The 25,538-nt window shown below is 37.1% G+C and overlaps 1 protein-coding gene across 1 annotated transcript in view; it reads left to right on the top strand.

Annotated features, from left to right (window-relative positions):
- Window positions 1–25,538, top strand: part of COG5 (component of oligomeric golgi complex 5) — a 262,688-nt gene that overhangs the window by 193,397 nt on the left and 43,753 nt on the right. Inside the window, 2 exon segments of the mRNA XM_006161165.3 lie at window positions 23,263–23,373; window positions 24,840–24,902. Of these exon segments, the coding sequence (XP_006161227.1) occupies window positions 23,263–23,373; window positions 24,840–24,902 (174 nt within the window).

The raw sequence follows: 25,538 nt of genomic DNA on the forward strand, positions 1-25,538 counted from the left end.
AGTTGACCGCGGTTCGAGTCCCGGACCTGGTGGCTTAAACTCGCGCTGGGCGCGTGTGCGTGCGTGCCCAAGGTCCCGAGAGGAGAATGGAGGAGAAGGGGTTGCGACGTGGCCATCCCTCCTGGGGGGGGATTTCCTGCTTTCTGTCTCTCTGTCTCTCTCTGTCTGTCTGGCGAGCGCACGCGCCCTATAGCAAAAACCTCTCAAAAAATTATTTTATTTAATTTTATTTATTATTATTAGTTTTTTGGGTTTGTTTGTTTGTTTGTTTGTTTGTGTTTAATTTGACCAGAGAGATATAGAGAGAAAGTGAGAGAGCAAGCTGCCAGGTCCAGGACCCAAACCATGGTCGGCCATGTGGGAGTCCAGCACCTTAACCACCATGTCACCTGCCAGCCCCAAGGGGGTAGATATTTTTGTCAGGGTCTCACCATTGTGATCTGCTGCTCCAACCTCCCAGTGAGCTAGAATTACAGCCAGGTCCACCATGTTCAGCCTGTCCAGGTTGGCCTGGAAGCTGAACCTTGGCTTCCTGTTATGTTTCTAGCCTTGTGCAGTGGTGGGTACCCTAACACTTGACACCACTGTGGTTGGACTGGGGGGTAGGGGATAGATGGGACAGGAGGCCTTTGTTTATTAGGAAAAATTTAAAACTCAAATCTACAAGATTCAGAAGTGACAAATCTAATAATTTCTGTGTTCAGTTAATAAGATGAAGAAAAGCTAGAACTTTAAAGGCAAGCATGCTTTTATAAAGGGTGATTTGAGAACTACAGCTTGAAATGTAGAATTAGCAGATTTTCAGAATCCTAAATTTATTTCACAAAAGGTTGGTTATAGAAATTTCTTGGCTACCAGATATTTTAGTATAGTCATCTCTCTGTATCCATGGGAGATTGGTTCCAGGAACCACATTCCAGATACCCAAGTTCTTTGTATAAAACGGCACAGTATTTGCATATAACCTAATATATGTTCTCATATACTTTTAAATCATTTTTGGATTACTTACAAGTAATCTTAACATCAGATACAAGTGAAAAGAAAAATATAGATACGTTTCCTCTACAGTTCTCTTTTTGGGATCCGCCTCTTCCCCAGTTCGTTGCAGTTGGTGTGGCTTGGCTGCATCTGCAGTTGGTGGAATCCATGATTGTAAACCCCACAGGTATAGAGGGATGACAGACTTAATTATAGTTTGTTTGTTTTTTTTCCCTCTAAGTTTCTTTATTTCTTCCATGATGATAGAAACAGCACTCGTAGCAGGGTACTGAAACCACGATCTACCCCGAGCCCAAGCCAACCCTGGACCATGGGCATGGTGTAACCTGCATACTCAGGGAGGTCTCCAGACATGAACCAGGAGCCTTCTCATGTTGCTCAGCCTCACAGACCATCATGTTTCATTGCTGTACCACTGTCTGCCCCCCTTAATTATAATTTTAATTCACTTCAGGAGAGAGGATCATAGAGTTTTTTTTCAACTTGATTTTAATGTTCTGGAATTTAGCAGAATATAACAAACTACAAAGGGACTATATATATAAAATACTAAGCCTGAATTTATTTTTACATATGGCTTTCTTTTTAAGTTTTCTAGAGGGCATGTGCACTTCCAACAGGGGCGGGGGGGGGAAGTGAGAAACTACCACTCATGGAGGAAGGAGGATGCCACAGTCACTTCTCCACTATTTCTCTCTCTTCTCAGGATTTTGGGCATGTACTCATATGTGCCTGGCATGTTTTTCAAGCCTCCAAGTCTGGGAGTCAAACTGTTTGGCTGGTCATGTGGGATCCAGCCACCTTAACTATCACATCACCAGGTACTCCCACATGTAATTTTTTCTAAGGTTTTTCAGTTATTAATCACTAAACATGTCTTATGCAAACTTGAATTAATTAAGTAATTAACCTCTTTCTTCCTTTCTTTGTTCCTTTCTTCCTTTTGTTTGGTTTTGTTTTGTTTTAGTTGAGAGATTTTTACCAGAGGGCATATGTGCTCACTGGAGAGACAGAAAGCAAGAAAGCAGCCCCCAGGAATGGCCATACTGCAGTCCCTTCTCTTCCATTCTCCTCTTGGGATTTTGGGCACACCTGCCTACCTTGAGTTTCAAATCATCAGGTCTGGGACTTGAACCACAGTTTACCATGTGGGCATCCAGTACCTTAACCACTATGCCACTTGCTGGCCCCATAAACCTGAATTTCTACAGGGTCAAATCTTTAAATATTTTATTCTAAAGAATTTCTACAGAGTCACATCTTTAAATATGAATCACTGTTAGTGCCCACTGCGACAAGATTCTCTCGAGGCTAAGCAAGGTTAGTTTCATGACCAATGCAGACTGCTCAGAGAAGCCAATGAGCACTGACACTTGCATTCACACCCAAGCTGGACTGCAGATTTAAAACTTTTCTATTTTTGACCTGTGTCTTGTATATAAACATAACATCACTTTTTTTTTTTTTTTTTAAGAAAAATGAGATTGTATCATGCATATTGTTTGGTGATTTGTTTATAGCTATATGACATAGAAAGCTATACTTACTTTCTAATGTATGCATAATATATTTTATTTATGTATATCATAGTTTATTTATCCTCTGTATTCTTAATGCATAGTTAAATGATTTTTAGTTTTGGAATTTGTAGTTTTTCAAATTTGCAGTTTTGTATTTTGGAATAATAGGGCTTTAGCATTTAATTCTCACATGTATTTCTAAGCAATAAGACTTACTTCCTCTAATAAATATTTAATTTAGTATGTGTCATATGACCATCAACTTCTAAGATGCTCTTTTATAAAAATGAGATCAGTGTTTGTTAGATGTTCTTCATTTAAAAATTCCTTTGTGTTGACAAAGGAATTGTAAAGTCATAAATAATTCTCTAGGTAATAGTTTGTCTTCAAAACACATACATACACACACCTCTATTGGTATATATATTTATTATACTATAACTTTTTATGGGTAAACTGAACAGATTTCTTAATGGTAATATGTGGTTGAAAGTTTGTTTATATAGTCTGAAATATGACATTTAGAAGAAAATGTCACCAGACCTTACAATGGAAAGTTTGAATTAATGTTTTGCTTGTCATCTGTGTTAAAAGGAAATTAAAATATCCGTATATAAGGGAACTATTGAAGCACTTTTTCAATTTATAGTCTTATAAACTTCTGTGATATCAAAATTATAGACAAATCAAGTATTACTTTTAGAAGGTGAATTATTGGAGCATTTTCCAACAATAACTATTATCTGATGGTTTCAGGGAATAGCATCCAGAATCTTAGTGTAAATGTCAAATGTTATGAACTGTGAGAAAGTAGATTGGCATTTAATTAGGTTGCAAACCATTTGAAACAATAATAGGAATGACATTTAAGAGGAGGTTTCAACTTCAGTGCGGGTCAGTAGCTGTGTCTGAGGTCAATAGTTATAGACACTAGGGTATTATTTTAAAGCTTTGTAAATACACACTTTATTCTTCATATAATTTTATAAGTAATTTGGAGACTTGATATTTCTGTAATGGAAGAAAATACATGTGTGATATTTAAATGATGATACAGAGACATATGAGTTCAATTTTTATTTAGCTTAAAAAGGATTATTTAATGGAGATTTAAATGTCATCTATATGGCTGACACTCCATGTAGTTTTACATTCATGTGCCACATAATGGCATTTCAGTCAGCAACAGACCACGTACACAGCAGTGGTCCAGTAAAATCGTAACGAACAGTATACCAGATAGCCTTGGTTTGGAGTAGACTGTACCATCTAGGTCTGTGTAAGTGCAGTCTATGATGTTTGCACAGAGACAAGATCACCCAGTGATACAGTTAATAGGACTTATACCTGCCATTAAGCAACACGTGACAGTATATGATAAAAACTTATACTGTTAGCATTCAAATAAATAAAATATCAAAGGAAATATGAGTCACTTGGAAAAGTTATTATATTATGTCCAAACTGATGAACCATATCTATAGGGTACCTTGGACCAAATGCACTTTAACTGCAGTACAGACACATTGATCCCTTCAGGGTACCTTCCCTCTTAATCCTTTAGACAGCCTTCTGCTCTTTGCTATCTCTGTTTTTACATTGGACTGTTTTAATGTCACTCCTTTTTCTTTAAAATACAGACAGAAAAATGTATGTCAACAGTGGGAACAGTTTATAGACTGGTGTTCTACTGCAGAGGAAAACATGTCATTGACTAATCAATATATACAGAAAAACCAGTAGAAGTATTTAAAAAAAATCCAAGGAAAAAAGAGTTTTGTGGGACCAGCAGATGGCGTAATGGTTAACTTGTTGGACCCACATGTAGTCAACCGCAATTCGAGTCCTGGACCCAGTTGCTTAAAACTCATGCCAAGCATATGCACGTGCATACCCCAAATCCCAAGAGTAGAGTGGAGGAGAAGGAATTGTGATATGGCCATCCCCCTTGGGGGGGGGGTGTGATTTCTTGCTTTCTGTCTCTGTCTCTGTCTCTCTGGCAAGTGCATGCACCCATTGGCAAAAATCTCTCTCTCTCTAAATAAAAAAGAAAGAGAAGGTTTTCTGATTAACACCCCAAACGTGCAAGAGCTTCATTTTCTCATTTTCTGTGGGCTGTGTCAAAATAATAGTAGATGAACTGTAAGGCTTGTATCAGGGCCTGAGAGCGATGACAAATAAAGATTCTTTTCACTAGAAAATATTTTCAGAAGAAAATAAGGAATTCAGAGTTTGTCAGTATGTCAAAATCTCAATTAGCTATCTCTTGCTCTTAGTATGCAATGTAACAGACAACCTGGGCAGCATGCAGTAAACATTTCTTGCTAATGCTTCCTGGGTCAAAAGGAATGTAACCAGCTGGCGTTGCTGATGTTGGCTGGCTTTGCTTATATGGCTGGCTGGCTGCTGATCTAGGCTAGCCCTAACCGAAAAGACTTCTTTGTTCTGCCTGTCTCTAATCCTGCAGCAGGCTATTCTGGGCTTGATCTCACAGTGAAAACAGAGACACAGGGGAGAAAGTATCCCCCAAAGTCTGGCTCACCAAAACAACCCATCCATGATGCAAAATTGAATAGCAAAGAATGTGGATGCAAAGAGGGGTGAAGAATTGGGATTAATTATGCCATCTGTCACAAAGCCAAATTGGGAACATGGCAGAAGCAAAAAAGAGAGCCTCTGAACTTGTCTTTTTATTCCCAAAGGTGTAATCTCCCCACTTGAATCCTAACAGTGTAAATTTGTTAAATTCTTATGCCGTTTGACTACAAATTTCATAGCTGAAGAAGAGAAAAAATTATTGCTGCGGTAGTTATGTATAATTTTAATTAATGTTAATGTTACTTTTTAAAAAATCATGAGCTTTTTTTTAACTTCAATTAATGATAGATGTTGATTCCTTATCAAATTATCTAATCTTTATTTCCCAAACCTGTTTCCATTAACACTAGCATATAATGTTCAAGTAAATATTTTTTCTCTTCTAATTTTTTCCTTATCTTTCTCGTTACAAAATATACTGTTATTTATTTTTTTCTTTATTTCAGAATGTGAAGTTTATTTAGTCTTTGTGTAAATAGAATCTTTCACATTCACCCCAAAAATATAAACATTTAGAGGGTCAAGAAGAAATTGGACAGTTGATCATGGCTCATAACTTTTCACTGATAAGTTAACACTTTGATACTATCGAGAAGATTTTTAAAACATGTTATTCAGCTGTTTCAGGTGTTCTCACTGAGAGATTTAGTCTGAATTGCCTAGTCAACTTGCTATTGCAATTGGAAGTCCTAATACTATAGAGGTTTTGTATCTTTTCATGCATATTAATGATCAAGTAGAGATTTCGATCCTACCAGGCTAAGGTATAGAATATAACTTAATTCTTTCTCGTATACTTCAAAATTATTCTACATGAAAGAATATTTTGCAGGAAGAAGTTGTCAGCAGGTAGTCAAGGTTAGTCAGATTCGCTTCTTTCCTCCCTGGCTTAGGCAGACACACTAACACACATAACAATAAAGCTGTAACAAAACACAAATAAGATCTCAAGAAAGTCTGCACTGCCTAGGGCTAACATCGGAATCAACCTGGTGTGACATGAGGCAAGATTGCCTTGTAAACAGAACCACCTAGTGCGAAGAATCTCTTAGCTACCAGCATGAGATGTAGTTCTGAATTAGGGAGCTGTGGCAGTAATGATGAACAGGGATGCATGATTAAAGAGGCAGCTATGAACTCCTCAAATACCTGGACAAGCTGAAAGAGAAGAAGACACAGTCACTTCTTTTTCCAGATTAGGATGCATGGCTCAACTGCTATGTGGTGCGGTAGTTGTGCGGTGAAAGATTTTTCTTTTTGAGAGGTTTTTTCTTTTCTTTTCTTTCTTTCGGTTTGTTTGTTTGTTTGTTCGTTTGTTTGTTTGTTTTTGCTATAGGGCACATGCGCTTGCCAGAAAGACAGAGAGACAGAAAGCAAGAAATCACCCCCCTGGGGAATGGTCACACCACAATCCCTTCTCCTCCTTTCTCCTTTCGGGATCTTGGGCATGCATGTGTACACACCCAACGTGAGTTTTAAGCCTCCGGCTCCGGTATTCAAACCACGGTCGACTACATACATGGGAGTCCAGCAACATAGCCATTAAGCCAACTACTTGTCCCAATCTTTGACTTTTCTGAGACTTTCACTTTTCATTGCCAGAGGATCCATGGGCTCCAGAGAGATAGGAAGAGGGTGAGGGAGAAAACATCCTTTAATGATGATGCCACAGTCCCTTCCCCATTTCCCCCTTCTGTGGGGTTTTGGGCTATACATACACATTAACCTGGTGTTTTTAAGCTGCCAGAGCTGGGATTTGAACCATGGTCAGGTATGTGGAATACAACTCCCTTAATGACTAGCCTATGGGACTAGCCCTTGTTAAAATTTATTATTCTTGCTTGTTTGTTTAACACAAGAGGGTGAGAGAGAAGGAGGAGAGAGAGAGAGTAATTCTCACTGAATATTGAAAATTTTGGTTTCTAATTTTTTTTTTTTTAATTTCTTTCATGAGCAAGAGAGACAGAGAATGAAGAGACAACATCCGCAACAGACCATAAGAAAGATCTTATGGTCCTCCCCCAGCTTCCATTAGCCCAAATCATGAGCACACATGTGCCCAGTATATTCAGGGAAGTCTTTGGGTACAAACCCAGGACCTTACCATATGGATGGACCACACGGAATATCACATTTTACTGCCCTGGCATCACCCAGATCCTGATTATTTTAAAGAATTATTTTATTTCACTTTACTTATTTATTTATTTTTAATTTAACCAGAGAGGGACAAAGTGAGAGAGAGAAAAAGAGAGAGAAGGGGGGAAAGTGAGAAAACAAGCTACCAGGTCCAGGACTTGAACCACTATTGATCATGTGAGAGTCCAGCACTCTTAACTACCTTGCCCCACCTGCTGACCCTAGCTCCTGATTTTTGATAGGGTTTCACCATTGTGATCCTCAAACTCAGTCTCCTAGTAAGCTAGGATTCTAGGCACTGTGTCTGGTCAGTTGAGACTTCTCTTTTTTAAAAAATAGTGACATATAGAAAGATTCCCTCTGTCATAGGCATCAAGAAAATTATCTTTATCTCCTCTCGCTATTGGATGATCTTTTTAGCAGTTTTCAATGCGTTAGGGTAGGAATTGTTAACCATAACAGGCCAGTAAATGGGTTTCAGGGAATCCGTGTGCTCTAAGAAAATATAAATGTTATTATGATATGTGGATTTTCACTAGGAAAATGCTTCAGAGGTCTGTGACTCTTCCTCCCAAATCAGTGAAAGATATCTGGAAAATTCCTCAAATGTCTGGAAATCCAACAGCACACTTTTAAGTGATCCTTAGATCAAAGAGGAAAATTTTTAAACATATATTTAAACCAAATAAAAGTGAAAATACTACATATCAGCTTTTTAGGATGCAGCTAACTCATGGAAGTTCAATCTCAGATCAATGATCTGATCTCCTAGGTCATGAAACTTAAAAGTAAATAAATAAATAAAAGAGTAAATTAAACCCATAACAGGGAGATAAAGGAAATAATAAAGATGAAAGCAGAAATCGATCTATTTGAAAACACAACCAAAAGAGAAAGTCTGTGAAAACAGACCTTGTTCTTGAATTTAAAAATGACTTTAGTAAAAGTCATTGTACACAAGTATACAAAAAAAGTAACTGTTTCTATTTGCCAGCTACAAACAAAAAGCGAAATTTATTATAAAACACAACTCAAACAGCAGCAGAAAATATTAAATTCCTGGGAATAATTTGACAAAATATGGCAAGACTTTTTTATAAGAACTTTTATTAATAATAAATAAAACTTGTTATTACTTAGGAAAATTAAAGAATTAAATAAATGATGGTATATCTCCTATTTATACACTGGTTATTATGCTACAGAGCAATGAGGAAGGAATAATAGTGATTCTCAAATTTAAAAAAACTGATTTTAGGGCCAGCAAATGGCATAGAGGTTAAGGCATTAGATCTCACATGGTCAGCTTCCCAGTTCAAGTCCTAGCCCTGACAACTTGAGAATTATGCTGGGTGTCCATGCCCAAAATCTTGAGAGGGAAGAGGAAGAGATGCAGGAGGATTTCAGAGTGGTCCTCACCCCGCCTGGGAAGGGGATATTTCTCACTTTCCCCTTTTCTTTGTCTGTCTTCGGCAAGCACAAGCACTCCATAGCAAAAACTGAAAAACAAAAAACCGATTTTTTAATGAAAAACTGAAAAAAGACACATCAGGAATTGGAATATAGAAATGCCTCTTTTTTTTCTTCCATTGTTTCACCAAACAGCCACCTTCCCTCAATTTAAATATCTAAGAACTTCCTAAAATAAATTTACCCAAATGAAATTTAAGTATATGTTATACCTTTGGAAGTATGGATAAAATAAAGGAACAAGAGGTGTGCATGTGAGAAGACATCTTTTCTTATTTCTAGATTTTTTGGCTTTATTTTTTTTTCAGTTTCAAATATGTGAGCATTATCTGCTAAGAACCCAGTCTTATTGGGAAATCAAAATTTTTATATAATCATCCTAATAACTTTCAAAGATTAACAATAATGACAAGGAATATTGAGCCCTGGGAATTTAGAATTTCTTGGTTTCTCTTTCATGCATCCACAGAAAATGTGTCTTCAAGAAAATACATTTGGGAGCTTAGTTACAAATCAGCAAGAGAAATACTTTGTATTTTGTGAAGATTTCTATGTACGGATATGGAAAAGTCTCTAAGATACATTATTAAGCTAGAAAAAGAAAGTAAAATTAGTACATTAAGTCATCTCACCTGTAAGTTACATAGGTATATAAATAAATAGTGTTTTATGTCTCTTCTTTTTACAAGAAACTGTTGGTGTATGACCCTGGAGAATGGGAGTAAGCATGTGAAGAGAGAAATTCTGGGTTTTGTTTTTTGTTTTATTTTTCATTTTATGCCTTTCAGTTCTGTTTCAATGTTTACCATAAGGAGGTTTTTAGAAGAAGAAATGATTTAATTAGCATTCAGAGGGACTGACCACACTGAATGGGACTGAGGTGGCAGGTAAAAGTGGCCAAAAAGCCGGCAGAAGTATGGCAGCTGTGAAAGCAGTTTGTGTTCTGGACTTGGGTTATACTACCATAAAATTGGCACCTTCAACTCCAGATCCTCCATTTCTAAGGACTGTGGTTCTTGAATCTTGCTTACATGCCTGGATTCTTGAATACTCACTGACTAAAGACTAATACCTCCTGGTTTCCCAGAATTCCTTGTAACCCAATCTCTTATCTGTGAAACTGTGTACCCTTAATCCTGGATCACGTACAGGCTACAGAATGAATGGAAGGGAAGCTATTGGTATGTAATGGTTGAACTCAGAAGGAGAAAATCTAACTCAAAAAGGAAGGATTGGAATGCAAGAGTAATAGTAAGCACACAAAAAATTTTATATTCATGTAAGTTTATCATCTAAGTTTTAATTGCATAAAGTAAGCAGTAATGTCTAATATGTGGAATAGAAATACAATGTAACTAAAATACAAATGTTAGGTGTGGAATCACTCTGTAACACTTATATCATTCAGAAGAATTGTAATGCCATAGATACTGTGGCTTAAATTGAATATGAATTTTGACAATTATGACCACCAAAAGACTAGAAAAGGAATATATAACTTCTAAGTAAATTGATGAGAAACGAGGGGAAAAAATATCAATTCAATAAAAGACTAAGAAATGGGATGAGCAGATGGCATAATGGTTAAGGCACTGGGCTCCCCACATAGTTGAGCATGGTTTCAGTCCCCAACCTGGCAGCTTGAAACTCACACCGGACTCATGTGTGTGTGCCCAAGATCCCTAGAGGAGAATGGAGGAGAAGGGATTGCGGTGTGGCTATCCCTGCCTGGGGGTGATTTCTCACTTTCTGTCTTCTCTGTCTGTCTGTGACTTTCTGGCATTCTCGTGCACCGTATAGCAAAAAATCTCTCTCTAAATAATAAAAAAAAGGGAAATATGCAAAATAAAAAGGAAAAATAAAATCATAATATATAGAAAGTTTATAATACAATGGTAAAGTAATTCCAAATATATCACTGATCACAGTAAACGTGAAAAGGCTAAACTAGTCACTGACATTTCTCGATTTGAATAGAATTGACGACTAAATTCAACTTTATATTTGACATACATAAAATAAAAGGACAGAAAAAGGAAGAAAGTAAAGAAATAGAGAAAAAATATTTCAGACAAATACTAATCAAAAGAAAGCTGGCATTACTATATTAACATCAGACAGAATGGACATGAAGGCATTATTAGGGAGGGGAACTTACATAATGAGAAAAGAAACAATTTACTAGGAAGCCATAAAAATTGTATACCTTACAGCACAGTGTCAAACTGCTAAAGCAGAAATGGGCAGAATTACAGAAATCTATCAAAATGGCAGCTTCTGTTGGTAAAGTGGGTTAGTCGACGCATCACTGGAATGACAGTCTTTAGAATCACCTCCTTGAGAGTCCTCAGACAGTTATAATTTATGGCAAACGCAAACAGACAAATGTAATAGTGCCAGATTTCACAAAATAAATTTCTGATTTTTAAGATAATCAGTTGTTTTCTACAGGCAATTGACTTTTTCCCCCTGGTCTAACGTTATAAACATTACTATTTAGATTAATGTACACAGAGAGCCTAATTAACTTAAAGTTCAATAATACACTTCTTAAAAACATTTTGCCAAAGAGCACCTGTGCTCACCAGGGAGTGACAGAGAGACCGAGGGAGAGGGAGGAAGTACCCACCGAAGGCTGCAGTCCCTTTCTCCATGTTGTCTGAATTTGGGGCACACACGCATGTGCACCTGGGGTGCTTTCCATGCTGTCAGGGCCAGAGTTTGAACTGCTCAGTCGGCCATATGAGATCTAGTTCTCTTAACTACCAGGCCATGGGGCCAGCCTGACATTTTTTCTTTTTATGAGGAAAAAGAGAAAGAGCCCACACACTGTTGCAGTCTGTTGGGTCGTCAGAAAAGTCATGATGCAGTTTTTCATAGCACAACATAGAAAAAAATATGTCATGACTTTTCCAACAACCCAATATAATGCCCAGCCAGTTTTAGATTGTTCCGGCAACTGAACCCTGGCCTCTGATGTGACCCCAGCCTCATGTAGCAGTACCCTACTACTTTCATCACCATGGCCTTTCCCATTTCATTTTTTTAGACTAGAAATTTAATTAAACTGAAGTTTATATATAAACAGTATATTACTATAAAAAGCAATAATGGATGCAAAATTATAGTCTTATTACATTAATTATTTTTAAATACTGTTGGTTAACTTAGGCTTTAACACTAGGATATTAGTATTTTAGTCATTCTGTCCCTGACAGTAATAAACTTTCATTTCTTTTAAAACTTCTTTGAGAAATTTTTGCCATAGGGCGCATGCACTTGCCAGAAAGACAGAGACAGACAGAAAGTGAGAAATCACCCCCCAGGGGCGATGGCCATGCCACAATCCTTCCCCTCCATTCCCCTCTTGGGATCTCGAACATGCACGTACACACGCCCAGTGTGAGTTTAAGCCATCAGGTTCAGGACTCCAACCATGGTCGACTACATGGGAGTCCAACAACATAAACATTAGGCTATCTGCTGATCCCTCCTATCTTCAAATTTCTGTCTATCAGGAAGGTCATACCCTCTGTGTTTTATGTATACATAAAGGGTTTTTTTAAAGTTGTTAACAGAGGCCAGCAAATGGCATAATGGTCAAATCGCTGGATTCCTAGATAGTTGACCATGGTTCAAGTCCCAGACCAGGCTCCTTGTACTCACACTGAGCCCATGTGTGTACATGCCCAAAGTCCTGACAGGAGAATGGAGGAGAAAGGATTGTGGTGTGGTCATCCCCTCTCAGGAGTGATTTCTCACTTTCTGTCTTTCTGTCTCTCTAGCAAGTATATGTACTCTATAGCCAAAAATCTCTCTCTCAAAAAAAAATGCTGTTAATTTATGAATTACTAGAAAATGGAAAAAGCTCAGTATAACTGGTGGTGTACAGATTTTTTTCTTTTTCAAAGAATTTAAAATATACATACTTGTGACTCTAAATTTAACTAAACAAAGGCAGTGTTTAAGAGCAGTGGTTGGTCATGGTAGATGAAAATTTTATCTGCTGTTCAAAAGTTTAAGGCTCTTGGAAGAAACAAACTAAATGCACTTTGGGAGAATAATAGACTTGATTAAATGATCCATTCTTAACAAATTGTGTTTGCTTACCCTACCCCCTATAGTACTGTAGAGATATAGACTTTAAGGACATAGGAACATGGGAGACCTAGAAGAGGTTTAGATCTAATGAGAGAAGTAGGTTGATTAAAAGGATTTTGTAGTAGTAGTTCAGGGTGTCTGAGAAATCATTTTGAATTATAAAGCTATCTTTCATTCCAGTGTGCTGATCTTGCTACTCTCTCACATATAAACAAGATTCAATTCTGTTTCCCATATGTTAACTGTCCAAAAGGGAACCCATATCAAGCTGTCATTTCTTTGATAACAGAATTGTGTGAAGGTTTAGTCTAATGTCAGGATTTAACATTACCATTAAATCTGTTCTTTGGGGGCCAGCAGGTGGCGTGGTGGTTAAGGTGTTGGATGCTCCCACATGGCCAACCATGGTTTGAGTCCTGGACCTGGTGGCTTGCTTTCTTACTTTCTCTCTCTCTCTCTCTCTCTGGTCAGATTAAAAATAAATGAATGAATAAATAAAATTGAATAAGTAATTCTTTTAAAAAAATCTATTCTTTGGTTGAAAAATACCTGTCCTTGTATTTAAAATAGTTATGTAGTAACACTTTTTTGTTTTAGTCATGTAGTCAAATATTTGATAAATTTAGCAGTCTGGAATATAGCTAAGAGTCAGGAAGATAGTGAAAACATCCTCTGAGCTGCTACATCAATCTAGAATTGACGTCACAGTGTCCATGGCCTAAAGCGCATACCTAACTCATTGGAAAGTCTCCAGTTTCAACATGATTAGTCCTGTAATTTCCCACTTTAAAGGGAAAAATACCAAAGATAAGAGGAGAATATTCAAAAAGAGAAAGCTTGCACCTTAAATAGAGACTCCTAAAGTCACCAACATTTAAAGGAAAAGGAAAAACAAAATCTCAAAAGATGTAATTACCAAAGACCATTTAATAAGTAAAGGGGCAGTCAGCTGGTGTGTACCTTACTAAGCTCTGATGGGGTCACTTTTAAATAGAGAGGTGTAGCAGTACAGAAACACCGCTCTAACACTTACGTAGAATTTGCCCTCTTAAGGTACATGTTCTGTGCACCTTGTTTGTGAAACCAAAGAAGTGTGACATATGCTGTAGGCAATTTTCTTGAAAATATTTTCTGATAATTTTAGCACCCAAGAAAATTAGTTTCATTTATCATAGAGGTCTAGTTAGGTTGGTGTGCCAGGTAAATGCAGAATTGCTGTGTAAATATACAGATGTGTCCTTTGCTGTACTTTGTAGAAACATACCTAAATTCAAATTCTAAATAAAATACAGTTCTAATGTATTACAAACTATATTTAACATTAGAAATATTTAATAATTTGATTTATTTAAGCACATATTTATTTCTATTAAAGAAGGTGCATACCCTTTTTTTTGTGGGGGAGAGGTTTTTTGGTTTTTTATTTATTTATTTATCTATCTATCTATTTATTTATTTATTTTTGCTATAAGGCGCTTGCGCTCACCAGAAAGACAGAGAAAGAGAGAGAGACAGAAAGCGAGAAATTATCCCCTCTTCCCTGGGGGGGATGGCCACACCGCAATCCCTTTTCCTCCATTCTCCTCTCGGAATCTTGGGCATGCACGCACATGCTCCCAGCGTGAGTTTAATCCATCAGGTCTGGCACTTGAATCATGGTCGACTACATGGGAGTCCAGTGACATAGCCATTACACCAACTGCTGGTCCCTAGAAAGTGCGTACTCTCACTAGAGAGAAAGAGACAAAAAAGATACATAGAGAGAGCATGCACAAACACGTGCAACTACAATGGGAAATTGTCACGCTACAATCTTTTTTTCTCCTATTTCTTTACATGCCTTCAGGATTTGGGCCATGTACATACATGCATCCAATGTGTTTTCAAGCCTCTGAGGCCAGGATTTGAATAATATTTTTCCATGTGAGATCTCCTTCCCTAAACCTACACATCACGCTTACTCACTGTATTGTGGGGCCAGCCAACACGTTTATGTTTAAATATGTAATTTTATATTTTTGTAAGATAATTGGTAGGCTGAGTGACATTTAATCATAATTTTATGTTCTCTAATCAGAACCAGGTCATCTATGATGAAAGAATTTGATAAACAGAAGTACAAATCAGTTATTTTTGTTTGTGTCACAGATCAGTAGATTAAAAAGTACCTTAAGGAAATTATTTTTCTTATACATAAGTGCGTATAAATAAATGGAATCATGGATAGAGTATTATAGCACTCTAGACTAAATATAGTGGTTGATAATTCGGCATGTCTTTCAAATAACTAGAAGAGCAGGTTTCCGATGCATGCAACGCAAAGTAACGATAAATACTGGAGATGGTGAATGTACTTATCCCCCTGATTTGATCATTACGTATCATATGCATGTTTTGAAAAACCACACTGTACCACATAAATATGTACAACTATTATATGGGAATTAGAAATTACCATTAATAAAAGGAAACCTTTTAGGCAAGCAAACTGTAACCCAAGCCCTTTTTTTTTTTTTTGGAGAGGTTTTTGCTATAGAGCGCATGCGCTTGCCAGAAAGACAGAGAGAGAGAGAGAGAGAAACAGAAAGCAACAATTACCCCCTAGGGGGGATGGCCATGCCACAATCCCTTCTCCTCCATTCTCCTCTCAGGATTTTGGGCACACAGGCACACACGCCCAACGTGAGTTTAAGCCACCGGGTCTGGGACTTGAACTGCAATCAACTACATGGGAGTCCAGCGACTTAGCCATTACACCAACTGCTGGTCCCAAGCACTTTTGTTTTTCATCTTAAGTCTTTAAGGATGAAAATTTGTCCTTTCGGGACCAGCAGTTAGCATAATTCTATGTGTCTGGACTCCCATGTAGTCGACCGCGGTTTGCGTCCTGGACCTGGTGACTTGAAACTCACACCAGGCGCGTGTGCGTGCATGCCCAAGATCCCAAGAGGAGAATGGAGGAGAAGGGATTGCGGCGTGACCATCCCCTCTGGGGGGTGATTTCTTGCTTTCTGTCTCTCTGTCTCTCTTTGTCTGTCTGACGAGTGCACGCACCCTATCGTGAAAATCTCTCTCTCAAAAAAAAAAAAAAAAAAGAAATTTGTCTTTTCAATTTTTATAATGGATGAAATTATCTTGTATAACATCTTTTAAGTATATTCTACAAATGAACCTTTTAGATCCTTTATGGAATCCCACAGTCCCGGTGTGAGTTTTAAGCCACCAGGTCCGGGACACAAACCGTGGTCGACTACGTGGGAGTCCAGTGACATAGCCATTATGCTAACTGCTGGTTCCCTTACTTGTGTTTTAGTACTTTTTCATTTATGTACCTTTTGTGCCTTTTCCTTTATGCTTCATACTCTAATAGTTGTTAACATTTTTACATTGTTTCTTTCTAGTTTTCTTGTGAGAGCAAACTGCTACATAAGAGAAATCTACATTTTTATTTTCTTTTTTGACAGTTAACAGTGTAAGATAACCACTCCCATTATTCTATCATGCGCATTGCCTGATTTACCTAGCTGTTCCTTTATTCTTAGACACACACATACACAAACGGGTTTTCTGTTTTCTCTATTTTATAAATAACATTTTCATGCACATATAATATTTCTGTATTTTTTATAGGATACAATTCTAATAGAGGATACCCGAGGGTGTAACAGCTTTGATACTTTTGGGTTGCCCCTTAGCACCTCATGACCTAGAAAGCATTTAGGTAAACCACAGACTACACGCAGGATCATTAGATCATATGTCCAAATACTGACATGACAGAGAGCAGGGATTACTAACAAATTTATCCCCCAGGTCACGTCTAAAAGATCTGTAGTCACTTCCACAGTACTATGTTGAGAGATCATAATAAAGCCATAAGTTCCTGATGTTTTAAATTCATGGGGGGAGAAATGACAATCTAAAAGCTAGATATTTGTTCTTTTTATCTTTCATTGGAATAGTAACAGTAACACTTTGCTCTTGTGTGTGTGTGTATAAAAATAATTTTGCTGTGAACCCTAAATTTAGATAGAAAGCATGTATTAGAAATTCAAAATCAATTTGGTGGGACTGGCAGGTGGCGTGGTGGTTGGGGAGCTGGGCTCCCACATGACCAACTACAGTTCGAGTCCCAGACCTGCCACCTTGCTTTCTCACTTTCTCTCTCTCTCTCACTCCGCCCCTCTCTGGTCAAGTTTAAATAAATAAGTAAATAGTTAAATAAAATAATTCTTTTAAAAAATCAATTTGGTAATTGTAATACAAACATGCTCATCACTTTCAGAGAAATAACTCAATATAGATACAACTATAACTAAGGATTCATCAGAACTTATTTTAAAGTTTTTACTAAAAATATGTCGTTTGAACTCTGTATCTCCTCTGCATGAATACCAAATGTCTTCACTCTCTAACAGAAGCTAAAGGACTTAACATTTAAGTAGAGGGAGTAACCACAGATACTACATGCTCCATAAGATGGTAACGAGGATCAAGGGTAACATTATTGGCAGACACAGATATGCATGTAAACAGGTAGAATAGGGTCAGCCCTGTGACCTAGTACAATAATTAAGGGAGCTGGATCCTACATGACTAACCATACAGTTCAAATTCTGGCCCTGGTGGGGCCAGCTATTGGCGTAATGGCTATGTCACTGGACTCTCATGTAGTTGACTATGGTTCGAGTCCCAGACCTGGTGGCTTAAATTTACACCGGGTGCATGTGTGTTCATGCCCAAGAGGAGAATGGAGGAGAAGGGATTGCCGTGTGGCCATCCTTCCAGGGCAGTGATTTCTTGCTTTCTGTCTCTCTGTCTCTCTGTCTCTCTCTGGTGAGCGCATACACCCTATAGCAAAAATCTCCCCCCCCAAAAAAAAAAAAATTTGGCCCTGGAAGCTTGAAAGACATACTGGTCACTTGTGCTTGCATGCCCGTGATTCTGAGGAGAAGGAGGAATAGAAGAGAACAGATTGTGTCATAACCATCCCTCATCGAGAGGTGCTTTCTTCCTCTCTCTGTCTCTCTGTGTCTCTGTCTCTCTGACCAGCTCACATACCCACTGAAAATATAAAAAATTGAATTGATTATGGAATGGTGTGCCATATTAGATCAAAAGACATTGATAATTCAATATATATTCCTCCTACCCAGAATGAGTCAAATAATACTGAATTTACACAACATAATTTAATGTTGAATTTGAACATACTGAATATATTTATATCTTTGATTTGATTATTATTGTTACTTAAACATATTTTTAAAAAGCCATTATACTATTCTATGAAGAAGTGCAGTGATTATACATAATCCAGAAAGAGCAGTGGGGGGAAAAAAAGTGTTGGCAGTGAGGAGCCAGTGGCACAGCAGTAAGATACAATGAGGGCGACCCACCTGGGAGTTTCAGGTTCGCATCCAGAGATTACATTGTGGACACGGAACCACATGCCTATTGTCTGGAGAGCAGGGTGGCAGTGTCAGGATCCTGTTGAAGGTGCTGTCCGCGTGTCTGTCTTACTCTCCCTCCCTCCTCTCTTCTCATCCCTCTTACTTATGAGAGAAATAAATGAAATAAACCTTAAAATATATTTATGTATTTATTTATGACTTGAATACTCGTTTTTATTCAGGGGAGCGTTGTAGATGAGTATGCATTTCACATTGTTCTGCATCTCTAAACTTAAGAAATTATAATAAAGGCTTTTTTTCATTTATTTTATGTATGTTTACAAATAAATAATTAGAAAAAATAAGACAAATCCTTTTTCTGTAGAAAAAGGAGTTATCCTGTAGTCTAGATATTGCCTTGGCAGTAATGGAAGATATAGATAAGTAAACCACTAGTGCTATTTCCATAGTATCTAGAAAGTAACTTGCTGTTTTGTAATACATTATTAGTCCATAATGAATTTTCTTGTTTTTCTTCTTTTTAGACATTTTTGAGTCATCAATTTTATAACTTTCCATAAGTAATTTCAGATTTTTTAAATAGAAACTTAAAGCTATCATCCAGTTCATTCCTGGATTGTCAATATTATTCCTTTTACTTCTAGTCCTGTGGTATGATGATGTGGAGAGCTTGGTCTTTTTATCTTCAAATTAGCAGTTCTTAAGAAAACACTCACTGTTCATGTTCACTCATGGATCCAGTCTTATTGGTTGTTTCTCACACATTGAATTCACATGCTGTTCTTAGTGAGCAGATGTACAGAAGCAGAATTTCTGAAAAAAATATTTTGTTCAGATAGTTATATTTAAGAAGGAATAATATGAAGCAACTTTAAAAAGAAAATGAAATTTGGAAACAGCAGGTGGCATGGTGGTTAAGGGCTCTGGACTCCTACATGACCGACCGCAGTTTGAGTCCCAGACCTGGCAGACTTGCTCCCTCACTTTCCTTCTCTCTCTCTCTCTCTGTTCTTCTCTGGTCAAATTAAAATAAGTAAATAAATAAATAAGGCTAAATAAAATAATTCTTTTTAAAAAAAAATGGAATTTAACTATGAGTTTATTTTAGTACAAACAAATTTGAAGCCATGCATTATTTTTTTAAGGTTTTTGTCATAGGATGTGTGCTTTTGCCAAAGAGAGAGAGTGAGAAGATGAGAAATCACCTTCCCAGGTAGGATAGCCACACCACAGTCTGATCTCGTCTCGTCTCTTCTCTTCTCTTCTCTTCTCTTCTCTTCTCTTCTCTTCTCTTCTCTTCTCTTCTCTTCTCTTCTCTTCTCTTCCTGGGATTTTGGGGCCGGGTGTGAGTCTTAAGCTGCCAGATCCAAGACTCAAATCATGGTCGACCATATGGAAGTCCAGTGCCTTAACTACTACACAACCTGTAAGACCCCATTTATAGGTTTTTCATATTGGGCATTTTCTCTTTCTTTTTTTTTTTCTTTTTTGGAGAGGTTTTTGCTATAGGGCGCATGCGCTCGCCAGAGAGAGAGACAGAGAAACAGAAAGTGAGACATCACCCCCCGGGGGGATGGCCACACCACAATCCCTTCTCCTCCGTTCTCCTCTCGAGATCTTAGGCATGCACGCACACGCGCCCAGCGTGAGTTTAAGCCACCAGGTCCAGAACTCGAACCGTGGTCTACTACATGGGAGTCCAGCGACATAGCCATTACGCTAATTGCTGGTCCCAATATTGGGCATTTTCTGTGACCTCTTATATATCTTGTCATTTGCACATAAAACCAATTTGACTGGAACTTAAGGACTTATTTATCTTTGGATACCCTCTCATTTGTGTGTTGTGAGTGAGAGAGACAGAGGGGGGAGAGAGAGAGAAAGAGAGATTTTTAGAACACATACTCAAATAAAACTCTTGATTTTAAACATCTTTCCATACTGTACTGGATGGAATACTGTAGTATAATTTGCCAGTATATACATTTTTCAGATTTTAGAATGTTGAATCTCTTGGGACCAGCAGATGGTGTAAGGTTACATTGCTGGACTCCCACATAATCAACCACAGTTGAAGTCCCAGACCCAGTGGCCTAAAATACATGCCAGGCGTATGTGCGTGCATGCTCAAAATCCCAAGAGGAGAATAGAGAAGGGATTGCATTGTGGCCATCCCCCCCCGAATGGTGACTTCCCACTTTCTATTTCTCTATCTCTGTCTCTCCAGCAAGTACTCATGCTCTATAGCTAAAAAAATCTCTCTATATAAAAAATGTTGAATCTCTTATTGCTCCCATTTTTCTAGTCCCCCCCACTTCCCAGTGTCTTACATCCAACGCTCTGCTTTTATATCTTGATATAATTTTATTATCTCAAACATGATGGACTTTGGGGAGGAAAACTCACTACTCTGATCCTTAATCATTCAACATATATTTAATGGGCATCTTCTACTTTAAGACATGTACCTGAACACATACATAAGTTAATGAAAAGTCAAAGTTAAGGAGTTCAAATATAGGCATGGCTTGAGATAATAGAAGTTAAAGTGACTCAAGAGTGAGCCCAAGGTCATTAGAATACTTTATTACCACCACCCACATAGAGGACTAACCATATTGTAATTCTGAGTACCTTCACTAGTGTTTAGTTCTGATTCCTAGATCCTGATCCTTGTCTTTGGTACTTAGCCAGTACAGATTGGCTAGGAATTGGGTGAGTGATTTTATGGAAAAATGGCTCTAGCAACAGATAAGTGAGTAGAAATGGAGAATAAAACATAGAACTGTCTGGAAATAAAATTATACTTTATATTGCTAAGGCATTTTGCAGTTTACACAGTATACTTTAGTATAAACTATTATTAGTTTCATACTCAGATGAAATCAAAGCCACAGGTCACTCAGCTAGCAAGTAGTAAAGACAAGTCTCTTTACACTCTTAAGTCTAATGTTCATTCTGCTGTAGACATTCTAGGAACCACAGAACTGATAAAACAAGCTGATAAATTCATACACTAGAATACCAGCATTAATAAAAAGGAACAGACTTGTGAATACCAGAAACATTTTTCTCAGTAAAAGAAGCTTTACATGCTTTTAAAAAAGCTTTCTAGAATACAGAATAAATAAATCTAATCAATGACGTGAAGTCAGAGGGAACAAGAATACCAATTTCTGCAAGTTATTTTGAGATGCATCAAAAGTATAAAATGGATAGAGGAATGTATAGACATGAGTTATAAAGCAAGTATTGTGAAATGGTAATCATGGAGTCTAGTTTTTCTGCTCATGGGTGTTCACTATATAGTTCTTTTAACCTTTTTATATATTTGAAGGTATTCACAAAAGATTAGAAAAAATATCATGTTTACTTTAATATTTAAAAAATGCATGTGAGAAAAAAAATTTTTAGCTTTTCAAGAAGAAAAGCAGAGTAGCAGGAAGGACTGTCTGTGAAACAGTCCTCCAGTCTCTAAAAATGGCTCCATATTGGCTCTGAATATGGTTCTGCCTAAAACCAAGGCTGATTTATATTTCAAAATCTTTTCCATTCTTGTGACTCCCTGATTCCTGTTTAATTCGTTATCATTTACAAAACTGGGACTTGCCATTTTTTAAATAATAGAACATGCTGTTCTTTGTTTCCTTTTAGACAGAATTCCTAGATTAGATGAAGGGAATGCTGTAGAGATGTTATATCTAGATTTTAGCAAAACAGCTGACAGTATCTGATTGTAGGCATGATGGAAAATGTGCACTGGACAGTAATGTAATAAAGTAGATTTGCCAAGCGAGTTACCGAATGTGTAGTAGTCCTCACTGATGGTTTATTTTCATTCTGAAGAAGTATGTCATCAGCTTTGTCTTCAGTGGTGTTTTCATCGGTGAGCTTGATGAAAATATTATGTTTAAAACAGATAACACAAATATGGGTGGAACATAGAATATATCATTGATAGACTAAAGGCTACAAAATTATATCACTTAAAGGAATTATAGGCTGAATTAAAAATTGAAGAGCTGTGTGAAACAGTATAAATTCTTACATCTAGTATCAGAAAAGTGAAGTGTGTATATTCAAAAAGGGTAAATATTGGAATTGATTTAAACTTGGCATAGGGTTTTTAGCAGACTCTAAACCTAATTTGAAACAGTAATGTTTGTCACTCAAAGTGGTAAGTGTCCATAGACCTCAGTAATAAAAGCATAGGGTCTAGAACATGAGATTGGCTGGTAAATTTGATTTGGGATATGACAAAAAGAGTAAAGGTGTTATTAGCCCCAAATTCTAAGGGTAGGGAGGGTGTCATTTTCTGGCACAGAGCAAACTGTAAGCAAATAGGTAAAGGATGGAAGGAAAGTAAAATCAAGATTGCCTTCGGGCATATAGAGTTTGAAGTACCAAATCAAGGTGCGGAATAACCATTATAATGCCTGCATCTAGAGTTCCAGTGAGAAGTAAGGAGGCTTTTCAATACATTGGGTCATTGGGAAAGTCATGACACATTTTTGCATAGAAAAACACATCATGACTTTCCTGATGATCTAATACTTCAATGATTCTTAATCAGGGGTGATTTTGTGACTGCCCCGTCTCCCCCAGGATATTTTCCAATGTCTGCAGACATTTTTGGTTGTCAGTTATATATGTATATGTGTATATGTGTAGCAGTGTGGAGTGGGGTGGGGAGGACGCTGCTGGCATCCGTTTGTTGGAGGCCAAGGATTCTGGTAAACACACTGCAATGCCTAGGACAGCCCTTCACAACAAAGCATTATGGCCCAGAATATCAGTAGAGCTGAGTTTGGTATATTTAAAACTCTTGGTAGAAGATGTAGATAGAAAAGAGATTGGAATAATGAGGAGGAACCAATAAAGAGAAGTAAACGTGGAAAGGGATGGACTTTTCTTGATTATTTCCAGTGAACAGTCTCTTCATCAGAGGTGTTGCACTTGCCCCCAGTAAGGTAATAGTTTACATATAAATTAACTATTTTTGTGTTGAATTTTTATAGCTCTCCACACAAGGAGATGCAAGCCAGGTGATTGGGCCTCTTACTGAAGGACAGAGAAGAAATGTGGCAGTAGTAAATTCACTGTATAAATTACACCAGTCAGTAACAAAGGTAACCCTTATTTCTATTAAGTTCTTTTGACTTAATTTCTTCTTTCTTCTTGCCTCAAATTAGTCAATGTACAGATTATTATTTCGATTTTTGGTGAAGAATACAACGAAAATGTGATCATTGTAAAATAAGCTAAGGAGTTAACTCTTTTTAACCAGTCTTTGATCCTGGCCTTTATTATTTGTGTGCCTTGTTGTCCTCACATTTGGTTTAAACCATATGAACTATAGGTCATCAAGTTAATCAAGTTTGTTTAATGAATTATTTAAGGGTAAATCATATGTGTTTCACACTTATTAAGCATAATTTGATATTATGTAGGTGGTAGTCAATTATAGCAAAGCTAATGACAGAATCAGAACTTTCAAGCCTTCCAACATGTCAAAAAGGTTCTATCTTTGCACAAAAAGGTGGGGAGGAACTGAATTAAAAACTCTGAATTTTTGTGACATAATCACTGATGACTACTTGCAAGTAGATAATGTATATTCTTTTCTTTTTTGCTATTTTTCTACAAAGCATTTTTTAAAAATGGCTGAGCTTTAACTTGCTTGCTGCCATATTTTATGTTTCAAGTGAACCGTGTTCTTAATTGCTAGGAAAGCAATACTTTCAACCTCATCTATGACCTTTGAGTAACTTGTGTAATTATTCTCTATAGGTCATTTTCAGATTACTTAACATGTAGATCATAAATATTTAGAAGCTCTGAAAGAAGCAAAAGATTGGATGATCTCAAAAACTTGACTTCCAATATGAGCTTTAATATGCTAGATTTTATTTTAAGATAATTATAACTATTATTAATTTATTTAAAAATTTAAAGTTATTTCTTAAGTTAGGGGTTTCTACAAAAATTTTGTGCACACAGTAAAGCATTACAAATAAATCTCAGGAGAACACAATTATCAAAAACACTGAGTGATGTATTTCCCATTTTCTTTAATCATTACTCTAAAACACCACAAGCAATGAAAGGTTGTGTTTTACTTAGCCTGATTTAAATGTGTTTATTGATATTTTTAAATTTTTCATGATATTTGTATCGATTCGTAAAAATGGCCATGTGTGATATTTGTATTTTTTAAAACTTGTTAAAAATTGAAACTAGCCTTAAGAAAAGTTATTTTTAAAGAGATTAGTAGATATGCATTGCATTATAATGACTTATTCAAGCTAAAATTTTATCATTGAAACTTCCATAATGTGAACAAGAGAAAGCTAACTCTTAGTATTATTAATATTTCAATTATTTGAAGGGTGTATTTGCTTTAAACTGGAAAGTATTTTCAACTTATTCTAATAAATACTAATGAATTCTAAATTCATATCTGTAATATAACTATAAAGTTATAATATTTTGTATGTAACTTGTGAAAAGGCTTTATCATGTTATGATCAGAGTTAGTATTTACAAAAATAAGAGACATGAACAAAATTATAACAGGATCAAAACCTTGTTTTAGGTGGTTTCCAGTCAGAGCTCATTCCCACCAGCAGCTGAGCAAACTATAGTTTCAGCCCTAAAGGTAAAAGAATTTAATTTTTGACTCGATTAAGCAAAGTGGTTTTAGAATTGTTTGAACAGGAGATGTCACATTTTAAAAATTCAAAATCCCTCCTATAGAGCTGCTCCCATGGCTTAGTGGTTAAGTAACCTTGACCCAACATGGCTCACCTCAGTGAAAAACACACCATGCTAGTGTGCTTGCATGACCCAAATCCTGACAAGGTGGAGAAATGGAGGATAAGGGATTGTGTCATGACCACACTCTATTATGGTTTGTTTTCTCCCTTTATCTCTCCGTCTCTCTCTGGTGTACACACATACCCTCCGGTTTACAAAGAAAACAAACAACAATAAAACAGGGCCAGTCAGTGGCATGGTAGTTAGGGCAGCTGGATTCCACATGACTGACTGTGTAGCTCAAGTCCTGGACCCAGGGAACCAGCAGTTAGCGTAATGGCTATGTCGCTGGACTCCCACGTAGTCGACCGCAGTTCATGTCCCGGACCCGGTGGCTTAAAACTCATGCCGGGCACGTGTGCGTGCGTGCCCAAGATCCCGAGAGGAGAATGGAGGAGAAGGGATTGCGGTGTGACCATCCCCCCTAGGGGGTGATTTCTCGCTTTCTGTCTCTATGTCTCTCTCTGTCTGTCTGGCG

The sequence above is a fragment of the Tupaia chinensis genome, unplaced genomic scaffold (assembly GCF_000334495.1).
Source record: "Tupaia chinensis unplaced genomic scaffold, TupChi_1.0 Scaffold138322_1, whole genome shotgun sequence".
NCBI classification, from domain to species: domain Eukaryota; kingdom Metazoa; phylum Chordata; class Mammalia; order Scandentia; family Tupaiidae; genus Tupaia; species Tupaia belangeri.